The 17,500-nt window shown below is 41.0% G+C and overlaps 2 protein-coding genes across 3 annotated transcripts in view; both read right to left on the bottom strand.

The window, feature by feature from the left end:
• Positions 1-5,474: 5,474 nt before the first annotated feature.
• Positions 5,475-17,500, bottom strand: part of LOC138045892 (uncharacterized) — a 12,959-nt gene continuing 933 nt past the window's right edge. Inside the window, exons 1-3 of one of the 2 annotated variants that reach the window (XM_068892526.1) lie at positions 14,906-14,970; positions 7,758-7,846; positions 5,475-6,225 (exon numbers count right to left, since the gene is read on the bottom strand). In XM_068892526.1, the coding sequence (XP_068748627.1) occupies positions 5,575-6,213 (639 nt within the window). In that variant the 5' untranslated portion in view covers positions 6,214-6,225; positions 7,758-7,846; positions 14,906-14,970 and the 3' untranslated portion in view covers positions 5,475-5,574. Of the gene's footprint in view, positions 6,226-7,757; positions 7,847-14,905; positions 14,971-17,500 lie in introns of those variants that run through there. The other variant, XM_068892525.1, reaches the window with a different exon arrangement.
• LOC138046453 (signal peptide, CUB and EGF-like domain-containing protein 2) overlaps positions 9,927-17,500 on the bottom strand; it is a 17,013-nt gene continuing 9,439 nt past the window's right edge. The window contains exons 4-8 of the mRNA XM_068893084.1: positions 15,927-16,547; positions 15,655-15,777; positions 14,906-15,022; positions 14,586-14,663; positions 9,927-10,003 (exon numbers count right to left, since the gene is read on the bottom strand). Coding sequence (XP_068749185.1) covers positions 9,927-10,003; positions 14,586-14,663; positions 14,906-15,022; positions 15,655-15,777; positions 15,927-16,547 — 1,016 coding nt within the window. The remainder of the gene's footprint in view (positions 10,004-14,585; positions 14,664-14,905; positions 15,023-15,654; positions 15,778-15,926; positions 16,548-17,500) is intronic.

Here is a 17,500-nt window from a genome sequence, read left to right as displayed (position 1 = left end):
TAGTAATTTCTCGTCAAAGAAACGGTATAATGTAAATAAGAGAGTAATGAGATTTATATTGGCGATTACCTGTCCTCTTACGTACCACTTAAGTCAAACTCTACATCTCTATGCAATAAGCGCATTCAAAATTTCCTCGTATTATTGTATAAAAGTAGTTAAAGAAAGAAAAGGCTTGTCCTGCATATATGAAAAATACCTTTTCTCTCCCGTTCTCTTCTTATGCATGATGTTCGTGGAACTTACATTCTGTCCCTCAATAAACCTAGAACAACCAGTTATGGTCTTAGTTCTTTTTCTTACGTATTAACTAAGTACGTTGCGAAATGCGCTACCTGATTTTTCCCATACCACTGAGTTTACTGGTTTTAAACTAATCCAGGGCCGGATTTTGTGCTGCTTCTTTTCGTTTTGATTAATATATCTTTAAATATTATTTTATATTTAGTTATGTATCTGTATATATTATGTATATCAGCTGTAATGTCTCGAAGATATTATTCTGAAATTCGAGATGAAATAAAGTTTTATGCATGCATGTATGTTACCTTCGGCAGGGCGCATGCGTGCACTTTGTAATTTGTGACTTTAGTGCTTACCATATGACAGATAAAATGACTTTTCTCTTGAATATATAAGCCATCGAAATCTTTCGTTAAATTGTAATGACAAGGGCGGTTTGGAGCTGTGAGTAGGCGTGGAATTTGTCTCTTATGGTTTAGGCGCCGACATATCCCTCCCTCAATGCCGTACCGGGAGGCGAGGTCGGTAGCAGAAGGCAGCGAAGGGCCAACTGCGTCCAAAAGCGATCGCACGGGCCGAAATCCCGGGATGACTCGTTAGGTACGACGCTCCAGCGCCACGTCTGGAGATACTGCATATTTTTCTCGTCTTGTCTTCAAACATTCCGTCAGCACATGCGTGCGTAAATGTTCAGCTTCTCCGATACCTACAATACTTGACATATTTAGTTGGAACACTTAGCGAATGGTCAGAATCATCGTGTTACAAGATCGTAATACCACATCCCCCTTCCCCCAATTCAATGTTGTGTGAGAATTTTTCGGGCGACTACTAGTAGTTGTGGAAATCAACATTGGAGGAAGGGGGAAACGGGGATGGATGTTAAAACAAATGTGACGAGTATTGTAAGTTACTTTTTGGCCAAGTCTATTTTAACGCCTAGGATGAGCAGCTTCAGGCTCGACTAACATCTAAACGGGCAACTCCGTTTTTTGTTGATAAACTGACGCGGTTATCATCCCACCTTTCTCGAAGGTCCCGAAACTTTACAGGCCATTTTCGATTGTCACAATTCCCTTTGTAGCTCAACAACGGAGAAGATTTAATTTGTCAAACTGCACAGTTATTTTTCTATTTGTTACCTTAAAAACATGTTCAAATATCGGGTTTCGAAAGCGAGCGGTTGGCAATTTGACAGATGGCTTTTCGGGCCCGAAATGTTCTTGGGACTTTCGAAAAACGGGCCCCTGCCTGTTTTACAACGATGCTTTTAGTGGGGATCGCCCTGGTGATCTCGGCTAGGTTAAAGTGTCCGGGATACTTCGTTTCCCTACTGATGTTGGTTTCCCCTTCAACCACGTGTGGGGCAAGACGTTGAGGGATGGTGATGAGAACGTTTTTGGGATCCGTAGGAATCACCACCATTTGCCCGATTCGGGGTATTGAGCAGTACATTGAACTAGCTCGCCAGATGAGAGTCGACTTAACTCGTAGTTATTTATTTCGCTCAAGAGCACCAAGTGGAGGCATTCAAGATTTACCATTGAGATCTTCCACCGCCGAGGCCCGACTAAAGGGGTACCTTAAGGATATGGGTGCGGACGAAAGTGAAACGTTCTATGGTTTGCGTTCTGGCTGTGCAATTACGTTGGCTTTCAAAGGAGCTGCGCTTTCCGATATAATAGACCATGTTGGCTGGTCGCGTCGACATACTGCGATTTATCTCCAGTTAGCCAAAGTCCTTAACCCCGATGGTGCATCTGCGCGGCCTGTCTCCGAGAGTGATACGGATGTGATTAATCCCTGGCAGAACATGAACGAGCTCAAGCGCTTTGTGTCCGCATTCCCTTCCGAAAATCCAGATGAGAGGTCCCATCAGGATTCTTGAACCTGTTCCGCGAAACAATATCTTGATACCATATCTGTAACCAACTTTTTGGATGAGGAGTGGGATAAGTTTTGGGGATAAGGTTTGGGGTTCTGTTTCTTGGGAGTTAGAAACGGGAAGCTAGGCGGAATTCTAGGTCGGTTAGTAAAGTTGTAACGGATAGGTGCAAGGGCACTGATTGATATTTCACCCCATTCCTTAGTTCAATTGAGCATGAATGGGAGTGTCGTTGAATAGATTACTGTTTACAAACAGTGTTTTTGTTATTCAAATGATGTCTCCCCTGTTAAGGGGAAATTAACGAGGGTCACAATGTTAAAACAATAGATCAAATCGGCTGACAATGTTGTACCCAGTGCAAACCCTTTGGGAACAAAACACTTTGTTCCAGGTATTTCCATATCATATAAATGTAAATGCTATGTATAATGCAAATGCAATACACAAAGTATAGCTATCCAGTAGTGTCATACACGTGTTTTATGCACGCCTAGCCAATAACATGCTGGCATTCCGTGTTATTTAATCTTCGCATATCATTAGGAGGAGTGTTGTGAAGAGATATCTCCCTTTTCATAACCTCATTTCCAAACTAACTCAAATATCCGAGACATTTTTTTCGATGTTCATCTGTCCTCGGATTGTAAACATGTCTGAGTAGATACCTATATCTTAATAAAGACCTACCTTTTCTTCTTCTAAAAGTTGCTTTTCTTCTCATTTTTTGCACAAACCTGACACTTGTTTTGTATGTATTTAGCTTTGGTCTAGCAATAGTCTCCTATATCTTTCCTAAAACGGCGCCGTACATACCTCTGTAGCTTTCTGCTTTTCTGTGAAAGATGTTTTAACTTCTTCACTGGGACTCTACTTGGTTTTGCTTCTTTGGAAAGCAGAGAGACCCTGGGGACGAGGTTCTCTGGGTGAGCTACTGAGCCAGCTTGAGGCGAGCTAGATTTGGCGCAAACGTGTTCTGGCGGAAAGTCGGGACTTTTAAATTGGATCCAAGTAAAATTCGTCAAATAATCCAGTTTGTCTTTCTCAGGCGCTTTCGCACTTATGCAACTTCATGTGCTGCTATACCTTTCATAGTCTCTATAAAAGGAGGAATATCGATCAACTTGTACGTCATTTTGCGCTGGAGAAAATAAGATTTATAAGATAGCCGCGTTTTTACGTGGAAAAATCTTAGCCCAGTTGGCGGGGATCCCGGCATCTAGATAACTGTATCCAAGCTAAGCCACTCGCTTGTTTTGATTGTTTAACAGTCATGTTTTCAAGATAACAAAAGGCCAGATTATTGTTGACAGAATTAACTATTTCAGGGTAATTTCAAGTGGTAATAATTTGGAGTTCTCAAAATGATTGTTGAGTTTGATGACTTAAGACTTCTCTGTTCTCTAGTGACACCCGAAAAATTACCAAAAATTTCCCGACTTTCGAGAAACGGGTCCCTGGCTCGCTAATCGTGTTATTGGTGTTTTTCCCAGAGGTTTCGGGATCTCGGCTTAACAAGCCAGCAAGCCAAACCAGGCCAACCAGGCTGATGACTGAAATCGGCCTTGAAGTCTACCTGTCAAGTGGTCGGTTCGATGTAAGGTCAACGCTAGGCTGCGTTAAAAGCGTGTCAATTATAGCTTTTGGCCAATTTGAATTGATATTTGAAAATAAAACGAGAGTAAATGTTGTAACGCGATTGTTGTACTGAGCCTTCGAGTTTTGTCGGAAAAAAAAAAAACCGATTTTACCCGTTGAAAAGAGCTAAAGGAGTTTGCATACTCTCAAAAAATAATAGGGCACAGGCAGATGAAACTACTATTCCGAAACAAACATTGATTTGAACCAGAAGAGTATAAATGCACTGTGCATGTCACCCATGTGCAGATTCCGTAAGTTTCGGTTTTATTGGATCCAGATAATATTTTGATGCTGTTCCTTACTAATTTTTCTTTTCGTGTCCATTCTGAGTTTCTGCATTGATTTTCATTTCGTCAATACGTTGCTTATTCGCTTTATCTGCATAAAAACTCGATCTTCACAAAATTAAAAGACACAGCATGATATATATGAGTTTCTTTACTGTCTACTTTGGTTTCCACTTTGGTTCCAGTTCATTCAAGTATGATAATAATCCAATATAGTGATCAATAGTGAAAGTGACAAAGAGACAGCAGTCGAAAGAATAGTAAAAGCATTTTCATAGACATCTGTATCGTCCGCGGTATCCACACTCCTTTGACATTGATGCGTGGGTTGAGTCTGATTGAGTGGGTGAATGAGATCAAATATGGACCGATTGTGGCTGCCAGAGGCACCTTTACAAGCTGACGCCCGATCTCACCCCAGAAAAAGAATTGTGAGTGGGTGTGACAATTATTCTCAGTCCTCTGCAAAACAGCCTTATTTGCTACAGTAGACGTAGGTTCAGAAATTTATTGGTGGATCGTAAAAAAGACAGCCGTAAAAATTAAATTTACACGTCAAGCAAAACTCGTGGGTATAAAGTTAACGCAGAACGGTGTTACAACCACGTCAGTTATAGATTTTGGCCAATTTTAATTGATACAAACATACTTAAGAACAAACTAACAGTTAATGTCGGATAGCAATTATTGTACTGAGCCATCGCTCATTGTCGCAGCCCCATATCCATCGTGGTTTTCATATTTCACTAGAATCAGAGGCACATGTTTTTGTAGACGTAGATTTCAATAATAATATTCCGTGTAGTTGACTAACTGAAGAAATCTTAGAGAGAATTTAGCCAGGAAGTGAAAACGAAAGAGACCCCTTTAGTTTTGTTGTTTGTCTTTTTTCCATAGACCCCGTAACTGTGCTCTGTAGACAAATCGATTTATATGAAAATTATTATTTGGTGGCAGGAATTAATGTAAAGGACATGGAAAAAGTCTCACTGCTATTTTGCAGTGTTTGCAGCAGTTTTCCAGTAAAAACAGCAAAAACGTTTAAAATGACCAAATTTTAAAAAAGTTAAAATTACAGTGCCATTGCAAAATTGCGCAAAACGTTCGTTTTAGCCTTTAAATAACACGTTTTATGAAAACTGCTATTTTGCAGTGTTTGCAGCAGTTTTCCAGTAAAAACAGCAAAAACGTTTATCCTGACCAAATTTTAAAAAAGTTAAAATTACAGTGCCATTGCAAAATTGTGCAAAACGTTCGTTTTAGCCTATAAATAACACGTTTTATGAAAACTACTATTTTGCAATGTTTGCAGCAGTTTTCCAGCAAAAACGTTTATCATGACCAAATTTTAAAAAAGGTAAAATTACAGTGCCATTGCAAAATTGTGCAAAACGTTCGTTTTAGCCTCTAAATAACACGTTTTATGAAAACTGCTATTTTGCAGTGTTTGCAGCAGTTTTCCAGTAAAAAACAGCAAAAATACCCTAAGGGGACTAGGCTGAAGAGGTCGATTAGTACTTAACAAATCCACAGGTTCAACGAGTAGTCCGTAGTTGGGATGTAATATGCGTTGTAGCCGAAATCGTGTTCATAATAGGACGAAACAGTCCCAAATGCTGCAGCGTCTGCTTCTGTGATTCCAATCCCGTGATCAGCTCGTGAACATGAAGATCCTCCTCCACCAATCATTATAACCGCTCCATCTCCAGCATCCCAGTCACACCAGAAGCCGGTATGATTGCCATTTTTATTAAGGGTATCGTTACAGGTTGCCTGTTCAAAACCTTGTGTACTTTGGTACTGGCCGCCATATTGCACTGTGCACCGTCCTTTACATTCGTTACTGCCCCAAAAAATGTTCCTGAAGTCTCCAAAGCTTGTCATTTTCGATCTGAATGTCTGTCCACCAAGACAGTTGCCCGTGGTCTGCAACAGGGGAGTGTGTTGAGGATCATCACTGCGCGTTATTTTGAACTCAGTGCCGTTCACGAGCCAGAATGCCTCAGAGATCATATCCATGTTGCTTGATGGATCAGTTGTATTCCCAATGGCCGTTCTCGAGTCATACCACCATATGCCATTGTCTTGCATCCAGTTTTTGGCATCAGCGTTTGAGAAACGTGCAGCGAGAGTCCAACCTTTGCCATCACTTGCCATATCACAATATGCCTGGCATGGAAAAAAACTCACTTAAAGAAAACTCTGACAGGACGTGTGACAAGGCAAGGGACAAATAGATCGACACGCAGTGTTTCAACCACACGTGAACAAGCCAATCAGTAGCATAACTGGAGCTTCAAAATGACCGGTGCCAAAATGCAAGATCTTAGTTAGCCTTTTAAGTGTCTATAACCCGAAATTTGTTTTGGTCCAGAGATATCTTTGCATCATGCCACGCAAAATAGCGCAAAAAGTTTTGTTTTGGTATGGTCAAAACCGGAATTTGTTATGAATTCTCAAAATGATGAAAAATCGAGGTTTGAAAACACATTACCGTCGGAGCCGCAGAAAGGGTGTGAGTCAAGCGTAATTTGTGAAGTAAAACCCGGACTTCAATCGCTCTGATTGTGGCTTCGTTCAGAGTGAGCTAGTCAGAGGTGGAAAAGTGCCTGGGAAATGTATTGTCTGTGGCTGTTGCAACGTTTGCAGTTGCTCCATTGAAGCGCTTTTGGAGTGTTTTTTATTGTTTTTCTTCTGTCCTTCTTTTTTGCTCATGTCATGGTAACGCTAGCGATTCTGCACCTGCTAACGGCTCGTCGGCATAGGCCTCTTGCGTTTCTTCTACATCTGTGGCTTGATCGTTCGACTTTAGCGAGGCTTTGACTTCTATCGCGTAATCTTGTATTTGGGAGACCTCAGAATCTGAACTGGAAACTGGAATGAAGTCGTTCGAGATCATTTAGTAAATGTCACTGCTCTTAACAGATGTCAGCCGAACAGTTTTCAAATACTACGTCTTTCGGTTTTGTTGTTGTCTGTCCTCTTCTTTTGCTTTGTTTGCCCTGTTGCTGCTGTACGGGTTGGAAGTCAGTAGTGCCAGTCGTTCTTTCACCCGGTCGTGGGGCAGAAAAACCGTAGTGCAAAAATTGATGGAAAATTCCAGTTTTGATCAAAAACAAACATTTTTGCGCCATTTTGCTCAGCATAACGCAATGATTCGTCTGGGCAAAAAACGTTTTGGGATTTATAGGCACTTTGAGATCCTCCTGGTTAGCATATATATGGTAGAATGTAATTTTACGTTATATTCCAAAAGTAAAGTAAAGTAAAGTAAAGTAGAGACTGCTTACGAGCCAGAAGGCCCATCAGGTCGGCACTTATTATGTCCGGTTTCATTAGCATGAAGCGACTAGGAGTAATCCTCCCCCTGGGTGGGATGCTAGTCCATCGCAGGTTTATCCCCAGCATTTCGCCGGTACCCATTTATACACCTGGATGGTAAGAGGCACCGCTAGAGTAAAGCGTCTTGCCAATGCAAAGAACACAACACAATGTCCCCGGCCAGGACCCGAACTCGCACAACTCGATCCGGAGTGCAGCACTCTAACCACGAGGCCACCGCACCTCCCTACGATATATTCCAACAAAGCAGTTATTCTCTTGGAAAAAAAAAATTGTAAATTTCACAGGCTCTGAATGGCTCCCATGCGAGAGCAGGGATGCTTCCTCCAACTTGCCCATTCAATTATTTTTCAACTTACTGAGAGTAGTGATTGACCAATAACAAGGCGGTATCTCCCATCGACTGTCTCTGAACGATGCCTAAACGCAGCACAAGATCTCACATCAACTGTGAAAGGAATGATCCAGTTAACAACAAAATGTTAAAGACTAATAAAGACTATCACACGTTGTGGCCTTAGTGGGTCAGTATGTCCGACTCGTCTGTGTACTGCTTTGTTGAGACCCCTTTTTTACTGCAAAGGGTCCATCTTGTAACAAGCTATAGACGTATCTCATTATTAAATGTCATTTCAAATCTTTTAGAATGTTGTGTGTTCAATCATATCAAATACCATTTTTACGCTTTGCTAAACGTTAGCAAGCATAGGTTTGTTCAAGGACGTTCAATAGTCACACAGTTATTGACATTCTATCATGATATTGTACAAAACCTAGACAGTGGACTTGAAACGGGTATCGTATGCTTAGATCTAGCGAAAACCTTTAACAGTGTATCTCAGCCTTGTCTCCTCTACAAACTCTGCCACTATGGTATTAGTGACCAGCTTCTGAAGTGTTCCGGCAGTTATCTTCTCAACCGACACCAACGCTGCCTTGTACATGATCATTCGTTGTCTTTATCTACCTGTATCGTCTGGCGTTCCTCAAGGGAGTATACGTGGCCCACTGCTTTTTCAAGTGTTCATAAATGATCTACCAGCTGCCATTGCAAATGTCATGACCTTATTTGCTGACGATTCAAAATGTCGTAGAGTTATCAAAGATATCAATGACTGCATGGCTCTGCAAGATGACTTAGATAGCTTACAGTGTGTCGTCTGTCAAGGACCTAGGGGTTACAGTTTGTCATGATCTAAAATAATAATAATAATAATAATAATAATAATAATAATAATAATGATGCTGATGATGATGATGATAATAATTATAATAGAGTCAAGAAGTTGTGAGATCAAAACTCAATGGAGGAGATTTGATCCATGGCATCAATAGCTGGGCTGTAGGTGTAGTACGCTACAGTGCAGGGATTGTAGACTAAACAATGGAGGACGTAGCCAACATGGATAGAATAACTAGGAAGATCTTGAGGCTGTACCTGCTGAGAAAGGAAGGGGGAAGAGGACTGACCGGCATCGAGGAGTGTAACAAGGGAGAGCAAATCCCTTCATGGCTACCTAAGAGAGAGCACAGAGTGGATGTTAAGCTGCGCCGAAGGAGAAAGTGATTGTTGAAGAAGAGAGTCAGCAGCTCTATGAGAGGAGGAGGAGAGACGAGAAAGTTAAAAACTGGAAGGAGAAAGCCCTACATGGTGCGTTTGTCCAACAAATATCAGATGAAGCTGGAGAGGAGTCTTGGAGATGGCTCAGGACTGGATTCTTAAAAGAGAAGACAGAAGGTTTAATTCTTGCTGTTCAGGAACAAGCTTTAAGAACAAACTCGATCAAGTACAGCATAGATAAGACCTCAGAGACATCACTGTGTAGATTGTGTGGAGATGCCACTGAAACAGTACGACACATTATCAGTGGCTGCAAGAAGCTTCCCCAGAGAGAGTATAGGAAGCGACACGACAAGGTGGCCCTTCGGGTACACTGGGAGATGTGCAGGAAGTACGGGATAGAGTGTAATGACAAGTGTTATGACCATCAATACTTGCCAACCACAGAAAATGGAGAAGTGAGGATTACCTGGGACATGACTATCTACACAGACAAAGTGCTGAAACATAATCGGCCAGATATTACTCTAGTGCATAAAGACACACAGAAATGGACACTTATTGACATAGCTGTACCAGTAGACTAGAACATCACCAGAACTGAAGAGGAAAGGGTTGAAAAGTAACAGGAACTAGCATTTGAAATCAAAAGGATTAATAATAATAATAATAATAATAATAATAATAATATAATAATAATAATAATAATAATAATAATAATAATAAATAATGAATGTAACAAACTGGCGCAGAATGAGAAAGCATGACAATATTGCCAGATTGGTGCACTGGAACCTCTGTTGTAAGTATGGTATAGAAAGAAGTGAGAAATGGTATGAGCACCAACCAGACAGTGTTGTGAACGTTTTAAGATCTTGTGGGACATGTCCATCCAGTGTTACCATATCATCGCAGCCAGAAAACCAGACATTGTTGTTGTAGACTTGAAAGGAAAATAATAAGGTAATCAGTGTGGATATTGCGTCACCGTGGGACCACAGGGTGCATGAGAAGGAAGGTGAAAAGCTGGAGAAGTACCAGGAGCTAAAGAGAGAAATTAAGAATATATGGGGGATCAGATACGTAGAAGTCGTACCGATATTAAAGTGTCAGGTAAAATAGCAGTTTCCCGCTAAGTAAGGACACCTATCTACTGTTAAAAACTAATAATACCCCTAAAGTCCCCCATATAATCTCTCTATAATCCCACCCACAAACTTAAAATTTATTATAATATTAAGAATTACAAAGAGTGCAGTTGATGCAGTTATTAGGTAAGATACGTTTGGCAAGGTTTACCGTCCTGTTTGTACTGCTAGTCGCAACAATCGCCAAGGTTCCAAATATTTCACTGTTTATTCAATCATCTTGTTTACCGGAAAGTATTCGAAATCTATCAACAGATTAGACTTGTAGTTAACAAATGCCGGGATTAATAGACATTAACAAAGAACAATATTTACATATACCCATTGGTGTCTCTCAAATCTGCGACTAGTAGTGTCGGCTTCAACAATCTTATTAATCTATTACATAAAGCATTGTCACGTATGCCTCATAAAACGTCATGCATTAATTTCGTGTTAGAACGAAACACTGATCACTCTTTTAAATGGATCTATTGTTTTAAGTCTCCCTAAATTTCCTACCAATCTTTGACCAGAGTAATGGCTCTTAGTATCTGACCGTATGCTTACCATAACCCGAGGTGTTAACTCTAGGAATTATAAAATCGTTCTTTCTTTAGATTGTACTGATTGCTACTAATGATAAACAACCAAAAAATGTAGTCTGGACACAAGCCGTTTTTAACCTTATACATTAAAATTGCAATGTCCTGTAACCTTCTATTATATTAAGTGGGTAATTTTGCCCTTTGTAGCAGTTCAGGATACGTTGAATTACTATCACAATAAATGGCCCTAAGTACCCTTTCTTGAAACCTCTCTTATTTCCTGGAGTCACTAGCCTTGCGAAAGTTCCAGACTGTACTACAACCGGTAGGTACAATAGCACCTTTAAAGAGTTGAGAAGTTTAGAGCGTTATCGACATCAACTCCCAACAAGGTGATACTATCGTAGGACGTGATGTCTGTCCCATTAACATTTAACTCTTCTTCTAACTGTTGGGGGTATGATAATGTGAAGCTTTTTGGAGGTCTGTACAGGCCAATCACAATGATACTTTTCGCTTTCAACTCGATGTCTAATACAATAACCTCGATGGTTTTGTAGCTTTTAACAGGCTTGATTCTTTTGCATATAAATTCAGAAGATAGGTTAGCTAGAATTCCTCCTCCTGCTTTCTTCCTATCCTGTATTTATTCCTTTCTGTAATCAAATCATTGTTCGCTGGAGCTTGTGATTCCCCAAGAGGATTTATAATATAATACTGATTTGCATACAAAAATTTGGTTTATCAACGGAGTTGATAATGTAAATTGACCACCGTACAGAGATTCTAAAAGCTGACGTTTCGAGCGTTAGCCCTTCGTCAGAGCGAAGACTCTGTGCATAGACTCTGTGCATAGACTCTGTGCACAGACTCCACAAGCAATATTTTGACCAAATTCGAGTAAATCATTTCCATCACTTTCGAATTCGCTCGCAAGTTCTCTACTGTCCAAACCGCAAAATGGAAGTTCCGAAAAAAGAAAACACCTCCGTGAAGCTATATTCCTTGAGATTGATTGAGTGAATTGATTAGCCGTACATTGGCACACTTGATATGCATTAACTGTGAGCAAAATGGGACACTGAAAAACCGTGCGCAGACTGTTCAGACCGTCTGTAAAATGAAAATTCAGCCTGAATTAGGCCTAAATAACATTCGGTTAGCCTGTTTACGGTTAGCTCAACGCCATATTTTACCCCTGGTCTGCGCGGTCTGCAGTCTGCGTTTTGGGGTGACCGGAGCAAAATGAACTTCGTAGACTGCGGTGGTTTTTAGCAAATGTTCGGTTAGAAGATGCACACTTTTCAGGTCTAGGGTTTGGGTTGATGTGACCGCTTTCGGTCCGGCGGTTTAACTGTAATGTAGACGTCGAATTAGGATATCTGGTTAATATTGACCCAATATAGCCCTTCGACGGCTTGTTGACAATAAGCCTTAATCCAAGCAGGCGGGTAGGATTTGACCAAACTTTAGTCTTTATGTAGTTACAATGATCAGTAGACACTCCTCTAACCTTTAAATTTGATTTCACGTTACTCAGTCTTGCAATCAGCCAAATAACAGCGATAATTTCCCATAAAATTATTGAGGTCCGATGATCCTGTCCGAGCACCATGATCGTCGGAAGTCGTTGTTAAATTTCTGGTGTGATAACTGGAACAGTTTTTCTTGAAGAATTAGCTTCACTCTCAAACTCAAAGAAGCACAAGCATGATCCGACGCATCTTAGTAAACTAAGTTGGCTGAGGCATGGGCAGCCACGAGCAACGAGCCAAGGAGAAAAGTGCGGCTTTTGTGATACTTAAGTGCTCTCTCTCTCTCGAACTATAAACTGGAGCCCCGTCTGGGGCGTTAGACAACACACACACGAAGAGTATGGTACTAGCAAATTCATGGTGTTCAAAACAGGTAGTCCATCTCTGAACGCGTCGCTTACTGCAACAGGTGCAGTCCCTTCTTACACCAAGATGGAACAATCACATAGATATTACTTAAGCTAAAGGTTATAAGTGTTAGGATTCCATCGTAGGCATAGCTTAAAGTCATTTGAGGCAACTTTTATATCTGAGTTTCATAAGACCACACATAGGTTATGCCACTGAGATTTGGTCTCCACAAGGTATTGTTTATATAATGATGTTAGTAGAAAGCCTGCAGCACAGGGCCTCTAAATATATCTCACTGACTATCTAGATAATACGTCTCATTGAAACCTCCTTAAATAACTGTAAATCGCTTAACCTATAATAATGCAATTACTAATTACTATGATACTGATATCTTCAACACTTGACATAAGCTGCTTACAAACAATTTTTGCTGCTGTTACTAACTAACTGAGCCATGCAGCTTTACGTCACCTTTATGATCACATTATGAACAACCTATTGTCCTACGCAGTGTCTTGCATTAGTAAATACAGTCATTTAGATGCATTAGTGTTATTCGCTATTCAAATCATCAGATTACATCTATGGTGAAATTTTTGTAAATAAATAAATAAATAAATAAGTAAAAAAGTGAATAGAACAACAACGACAAAGGCAGTTCCGGTTCGGTGACTCTATGACGCCAAGTTGTGATTGGTTATCGGGCTACTGCGGAAGTCTCATTCGCGGGAAATTCAATCTAAAAGATGAATCGGTCTGTGAAAACGCCGTGAACAGATAGGAATACAAGCCTGTTTTTCGCTCCTACTCATGGGCTCCAGGCGTAACCCATTGAGTCTCTAATGACTTCATTTACATTTATATTCGAGTCAGCTCAATTTCTTTTACTTTCAGTTTGACGTGAAGAGAAGGTAAGAGAACATAGTTAAGAGAACATCGAAACGTAGCCTGCAGAACAGGCGGATTAGCAAAGCCAGCGCAATTCATTCATGATTCATTCGCGCTCGTTTTCGCGCTTCGCACGAGAGCTCATGAATCGCGCGGGCCCCGCTAATCCGCCTGTGATGCAGGCTAGTCGATACGTCGTCCTTTTTTAACGGAAATTCAGTTATCATTCAACCGAGATGGTTCTAGTTTTCTCAATTTTATCGCAATATTTTATAATAGTTAAATTGTCAATCATAATCGTAATAATAACGTTAGTTGAACTGATGGAGATTTTGGTGTTTCATATTAAGATAGCACTACCACAGAATATACCACATTGTTAGGAGAAGCCGGGATTCTTAGGAAGGCCTTGGATCAATAAAAATAGATACACAGTGAGAGACCCTTAATTAATGGTTTTAACCCGCACCCTCGAGAAGTGAGTTGGTGTTAAGACTTGCTATTGCTTATAGGAAGGACACAACACAGCAAACATGAAGGCTGCTGTAGATTTTACGATGACCTTAATCCAATAAATGCACGTAATTGCATACAAGCTCATTCTTTTAAGGGTGTGAAGTGCCCCATTCTTACCACTCTTCTTAACTGGAAAATGCAGGAAGAAAGGTAAGGAGGGGGGGGGGGGGGGGGGGGAGGGGGGGGGGGAGAAAGGGAAGTGCGACTGGAAAATTAAAGATGAATCAGTTTTCATAATTGTGGTCTTTCCAGTACTGGCTCAACTACTGTGTCGCGTCTTGTAGGGTTCTTAATGCCGTCGTGAAGAGAGATATCACTACAAAGGCATCACTCCCTTTAAAGGTTTTTAAAGATTCTGAATGTTGGCCCCTCCCCTGACTGATTAGTGAAAACACGATCTCCTGCTCTGTAACCCAAATACGCTCACCAGTCGGCGATCGATTTAGATCGGAGAATGTAAAGTGAAAGGACAAATCCCTGTGCCCTCACGATAATTCGTTGAAATTTCTTTTTAGGTCGTGCATAAGACAGTTTTGCCATGTTTTCCGGTCCCGTGGTCTACTTGAACACAAACTGAACAGGAACATGATAGAGCCAAATACAAGGGATTCGCTCTCTTTTCTCGTGAACTCGTAATTAAATTGTTTTAACTCTGTACCTAAGCGGAAAGGTTTATCACCCGAAAGCGAGCAGATAACCGATTTGCTCAACTCCATTTCCACCTGAGGAACAAAATCTGAAAATCCATCAAAGTTTACGTTGAAAACGAACACTGTACAGAACGCAAATATCTTGAAATCCTCAAGACGATTATGTTGACTGCACGAGTGAAGCTTGATGTCGAGAAAAAAAATGCTAGTTTTTACATTGCATGTTTTTTTTTTCATTTCCAAGGAATCCAGGCTTATAGGACCGCCAAACATATCAATCATCACTGTTACGACAGGTGTCATGGGCGTCAAACCCAAGCTAACTTACCTTCGCATCTTGTTCCATTTGCTGCATATCCAGGATTACAAGAACAAAAGTAAGAGCCAAGATTATTTTGGCACGTTGCATTAGCGTCACAAGGAGAAGAGATGCACTCGTCGATGTCTATGGAAAATAATATTTAACGCATGAGGATATGTCATGGGACAAAGTGAGTGAAGGTAAGCGAGTTGGTTACCACGGGCTTTGGTATTAATACGAATGCCCAGAGGAACTACATATAACGATTTGGTCGATTTAGGGTTTGACATGAATAATAGAAAGTTGTAAACGCATGGATTCCTGTCGCAAAAATTCATTTAAGTATTGTTACAGCTCTCAGATGGAGCACGTGCAAAAATTGGCCATTTTAAAATGCCGCCGGTGTCATTTTCACAGTTCGATCCGCGAAATTGTTGCTAAAAGGCTCGTATTCTCAGCTGTACTGTAACAGACAGTACATCTTTCAAACAAGGTTGGTGAGAGTTGTGTATCATGTAAAGTTTTACTGCGTCTTGGAGAGGACTAAGGAATAATGTCTTGATTCCTGGCACAGCAGTTCTAAGCTCCACAAAAAGGCAGTCGGGTTATCGTCCTTAAAACAGGGAGGTACTTGATTTGCCGAAGAACACTTCCACCCAAGGAAAAAAAAATTAACAATCTCTCAACGTTTACATTGAAAACAATACATTACAGAATGTAAATGTCTTAAGTGATACCTTGAAGATGACCATGTTAACCCCATGACTATTTCTTACCAATACATGTTTTTCCATCTCCTAGGAATCCAGGCTTACAGGAGCAAACATGTGATACATCAGTGATCCGACAGGTGGCATGCGGATCACAAACTTGGCTGGAGGTAATGCATTCATCGGAATCTGAAAAAAGATGTTCAAGGACGCTCGAGTTGGTTTAGTGTGAGACATTGAAAATCTTTAAAAACACAGTTCAGGATAAACCTTTGAGCATACTGAATTAAGTCCAAAGCAAATGAAGCAGCGAGGAAAACGAAAAGAAGATACTTAACCAATCCAAAGATTCAACGAGTATCCGGAGGTTAAGGGGTAACTGTAGTAGGCATTGTTGCCGAAATCATATTCATAAATATAAATTGAACCGCTCGCAAAAGCTGGATCGTCAGACTCTGTGATTCCAATCCCGTGATCAGCACGTGAACACGAAGAACCTCCTCCACCAATCATCATCACTGCTCCATCTCCATTACTCCAGTCACACCAGAAACCAACATTAGTGGCATTTTGAAGTGGACCGTCACAGGTTGCCTGTCCAAAACCCTGCGTACTTTGGTACTGACCGCCATATTGCACAGTGCACCGTCCTCTACATTCTTCACTGCCCCAAAGAATGCTCCTAAAGTCTCCAAAGCTTGTTATTTTCGATCTGAATGTCTGTCCACCCAGACAGTTGCCTGTGGTCTGTAACAGTGGAGTGTGCAGGGGATCATCGCTGCGCGTGATTTTGAATTCGGTTCCGTTAACGAGCCAGAATGCCTCAGAGATCATGTCGGTATTGTGTGATGGATCAGTAGTATCTCCTAAAGCACTTGTCAAGTCATACCACCATAAACCATTGTCTTGCATCCAGTTTTTGGCATCAGCATTTGAAAATCGTGCTGCGAGTGTCCAACCTTTGTCATCACTTGTCATATCACAATATGCCTGATATGGAAAATTACATCATATTAAGGTATACATACTTTCCTGTCCGATATGAAAGGGCAGAAATGAACTGAACTAATTGAAAGCCATCGCGTTTTTGCGACAAAAATGCGGAGATGAAGTTGATGCTAAGTACGATCACATCTTCAGAGACATCCTGGATGAGCATGCTCCTTTGCTGCACAATGTCCTAGTTGTGTGGTCCAGGGTTTCATGGTTTAGTGCGCAATTTAAGCTACTGAAGGCAAGCGACGTAAACTTGAGAGAAAAATGAGAATAAGCAGTTTACAATCACATAAATCTATTTACAAGAGTACATAGTGTGATGGGAATTCTAAGAAGCTTTTCAGGTTCTCAACTCTCTCTGCAAGGAACGGTCAGACAATTACTTCCAGCTCTGTGCGGAATAGCTTGCTCGTGACTCTGGCGAGTTCTTTTGCTGCAGAATTACCCTTATCAGAGAGGACATTGGCGATCCCTTCCACGTATGTCAAGCTTACCAATTTTGCCCCTATTACTAGTGATAACGGGAGGCGCGGTGGCCTCATGGGTAGTGCGCTCGACTCCGGATCGAGTGGTCCGGGTTCGGGGCCTGGCCGGGAACATTGCGTTGTGTTCTTAGGCAAGACACTTTACTCTCACGGTGCCTCTCTCCACCCAGGTGTATAAATGGGTACCGGCGTAATGCCGGGGTAACCCTGCGATGGACTAGCATCCCATCCAGGGGGGAGTATAAATACTCCTAGTCGCTGGTCTTTAGTAAACTCTATTACTGTTCCACAGTCTGGTCTAATACATCTGAAAAAATTTACTTAAATTGCAACATGTACAGAACTTCGCTGCTAGAATAATTAGTGGAAAGAGAAAATTCGATCATATTACTCCAGTGCTGCGGGACTTATGCTGGTTATCTGTAAGACAG

The sequence above is a fragment of the Montipora capricornis genome, chromosome 4, assembly GCF_036669925.1.
Source record: "Montipora capricornis isolate CH-2021 chromosome 4, ASM3666992v2, whole genome shotgun sequence".
NCBI classification, from domain to species: Eukaryota; Metazoa; Cnidaria; class Anthozoa; order Scleractinia; family Acroporidae; genus Montipora; species Montipora capricornis.
The sequence above is the reverse complement of the archived record's forward strand: the minus strand, read 5'-3'. Positions and strand labels throughout refer to the sequence as shown.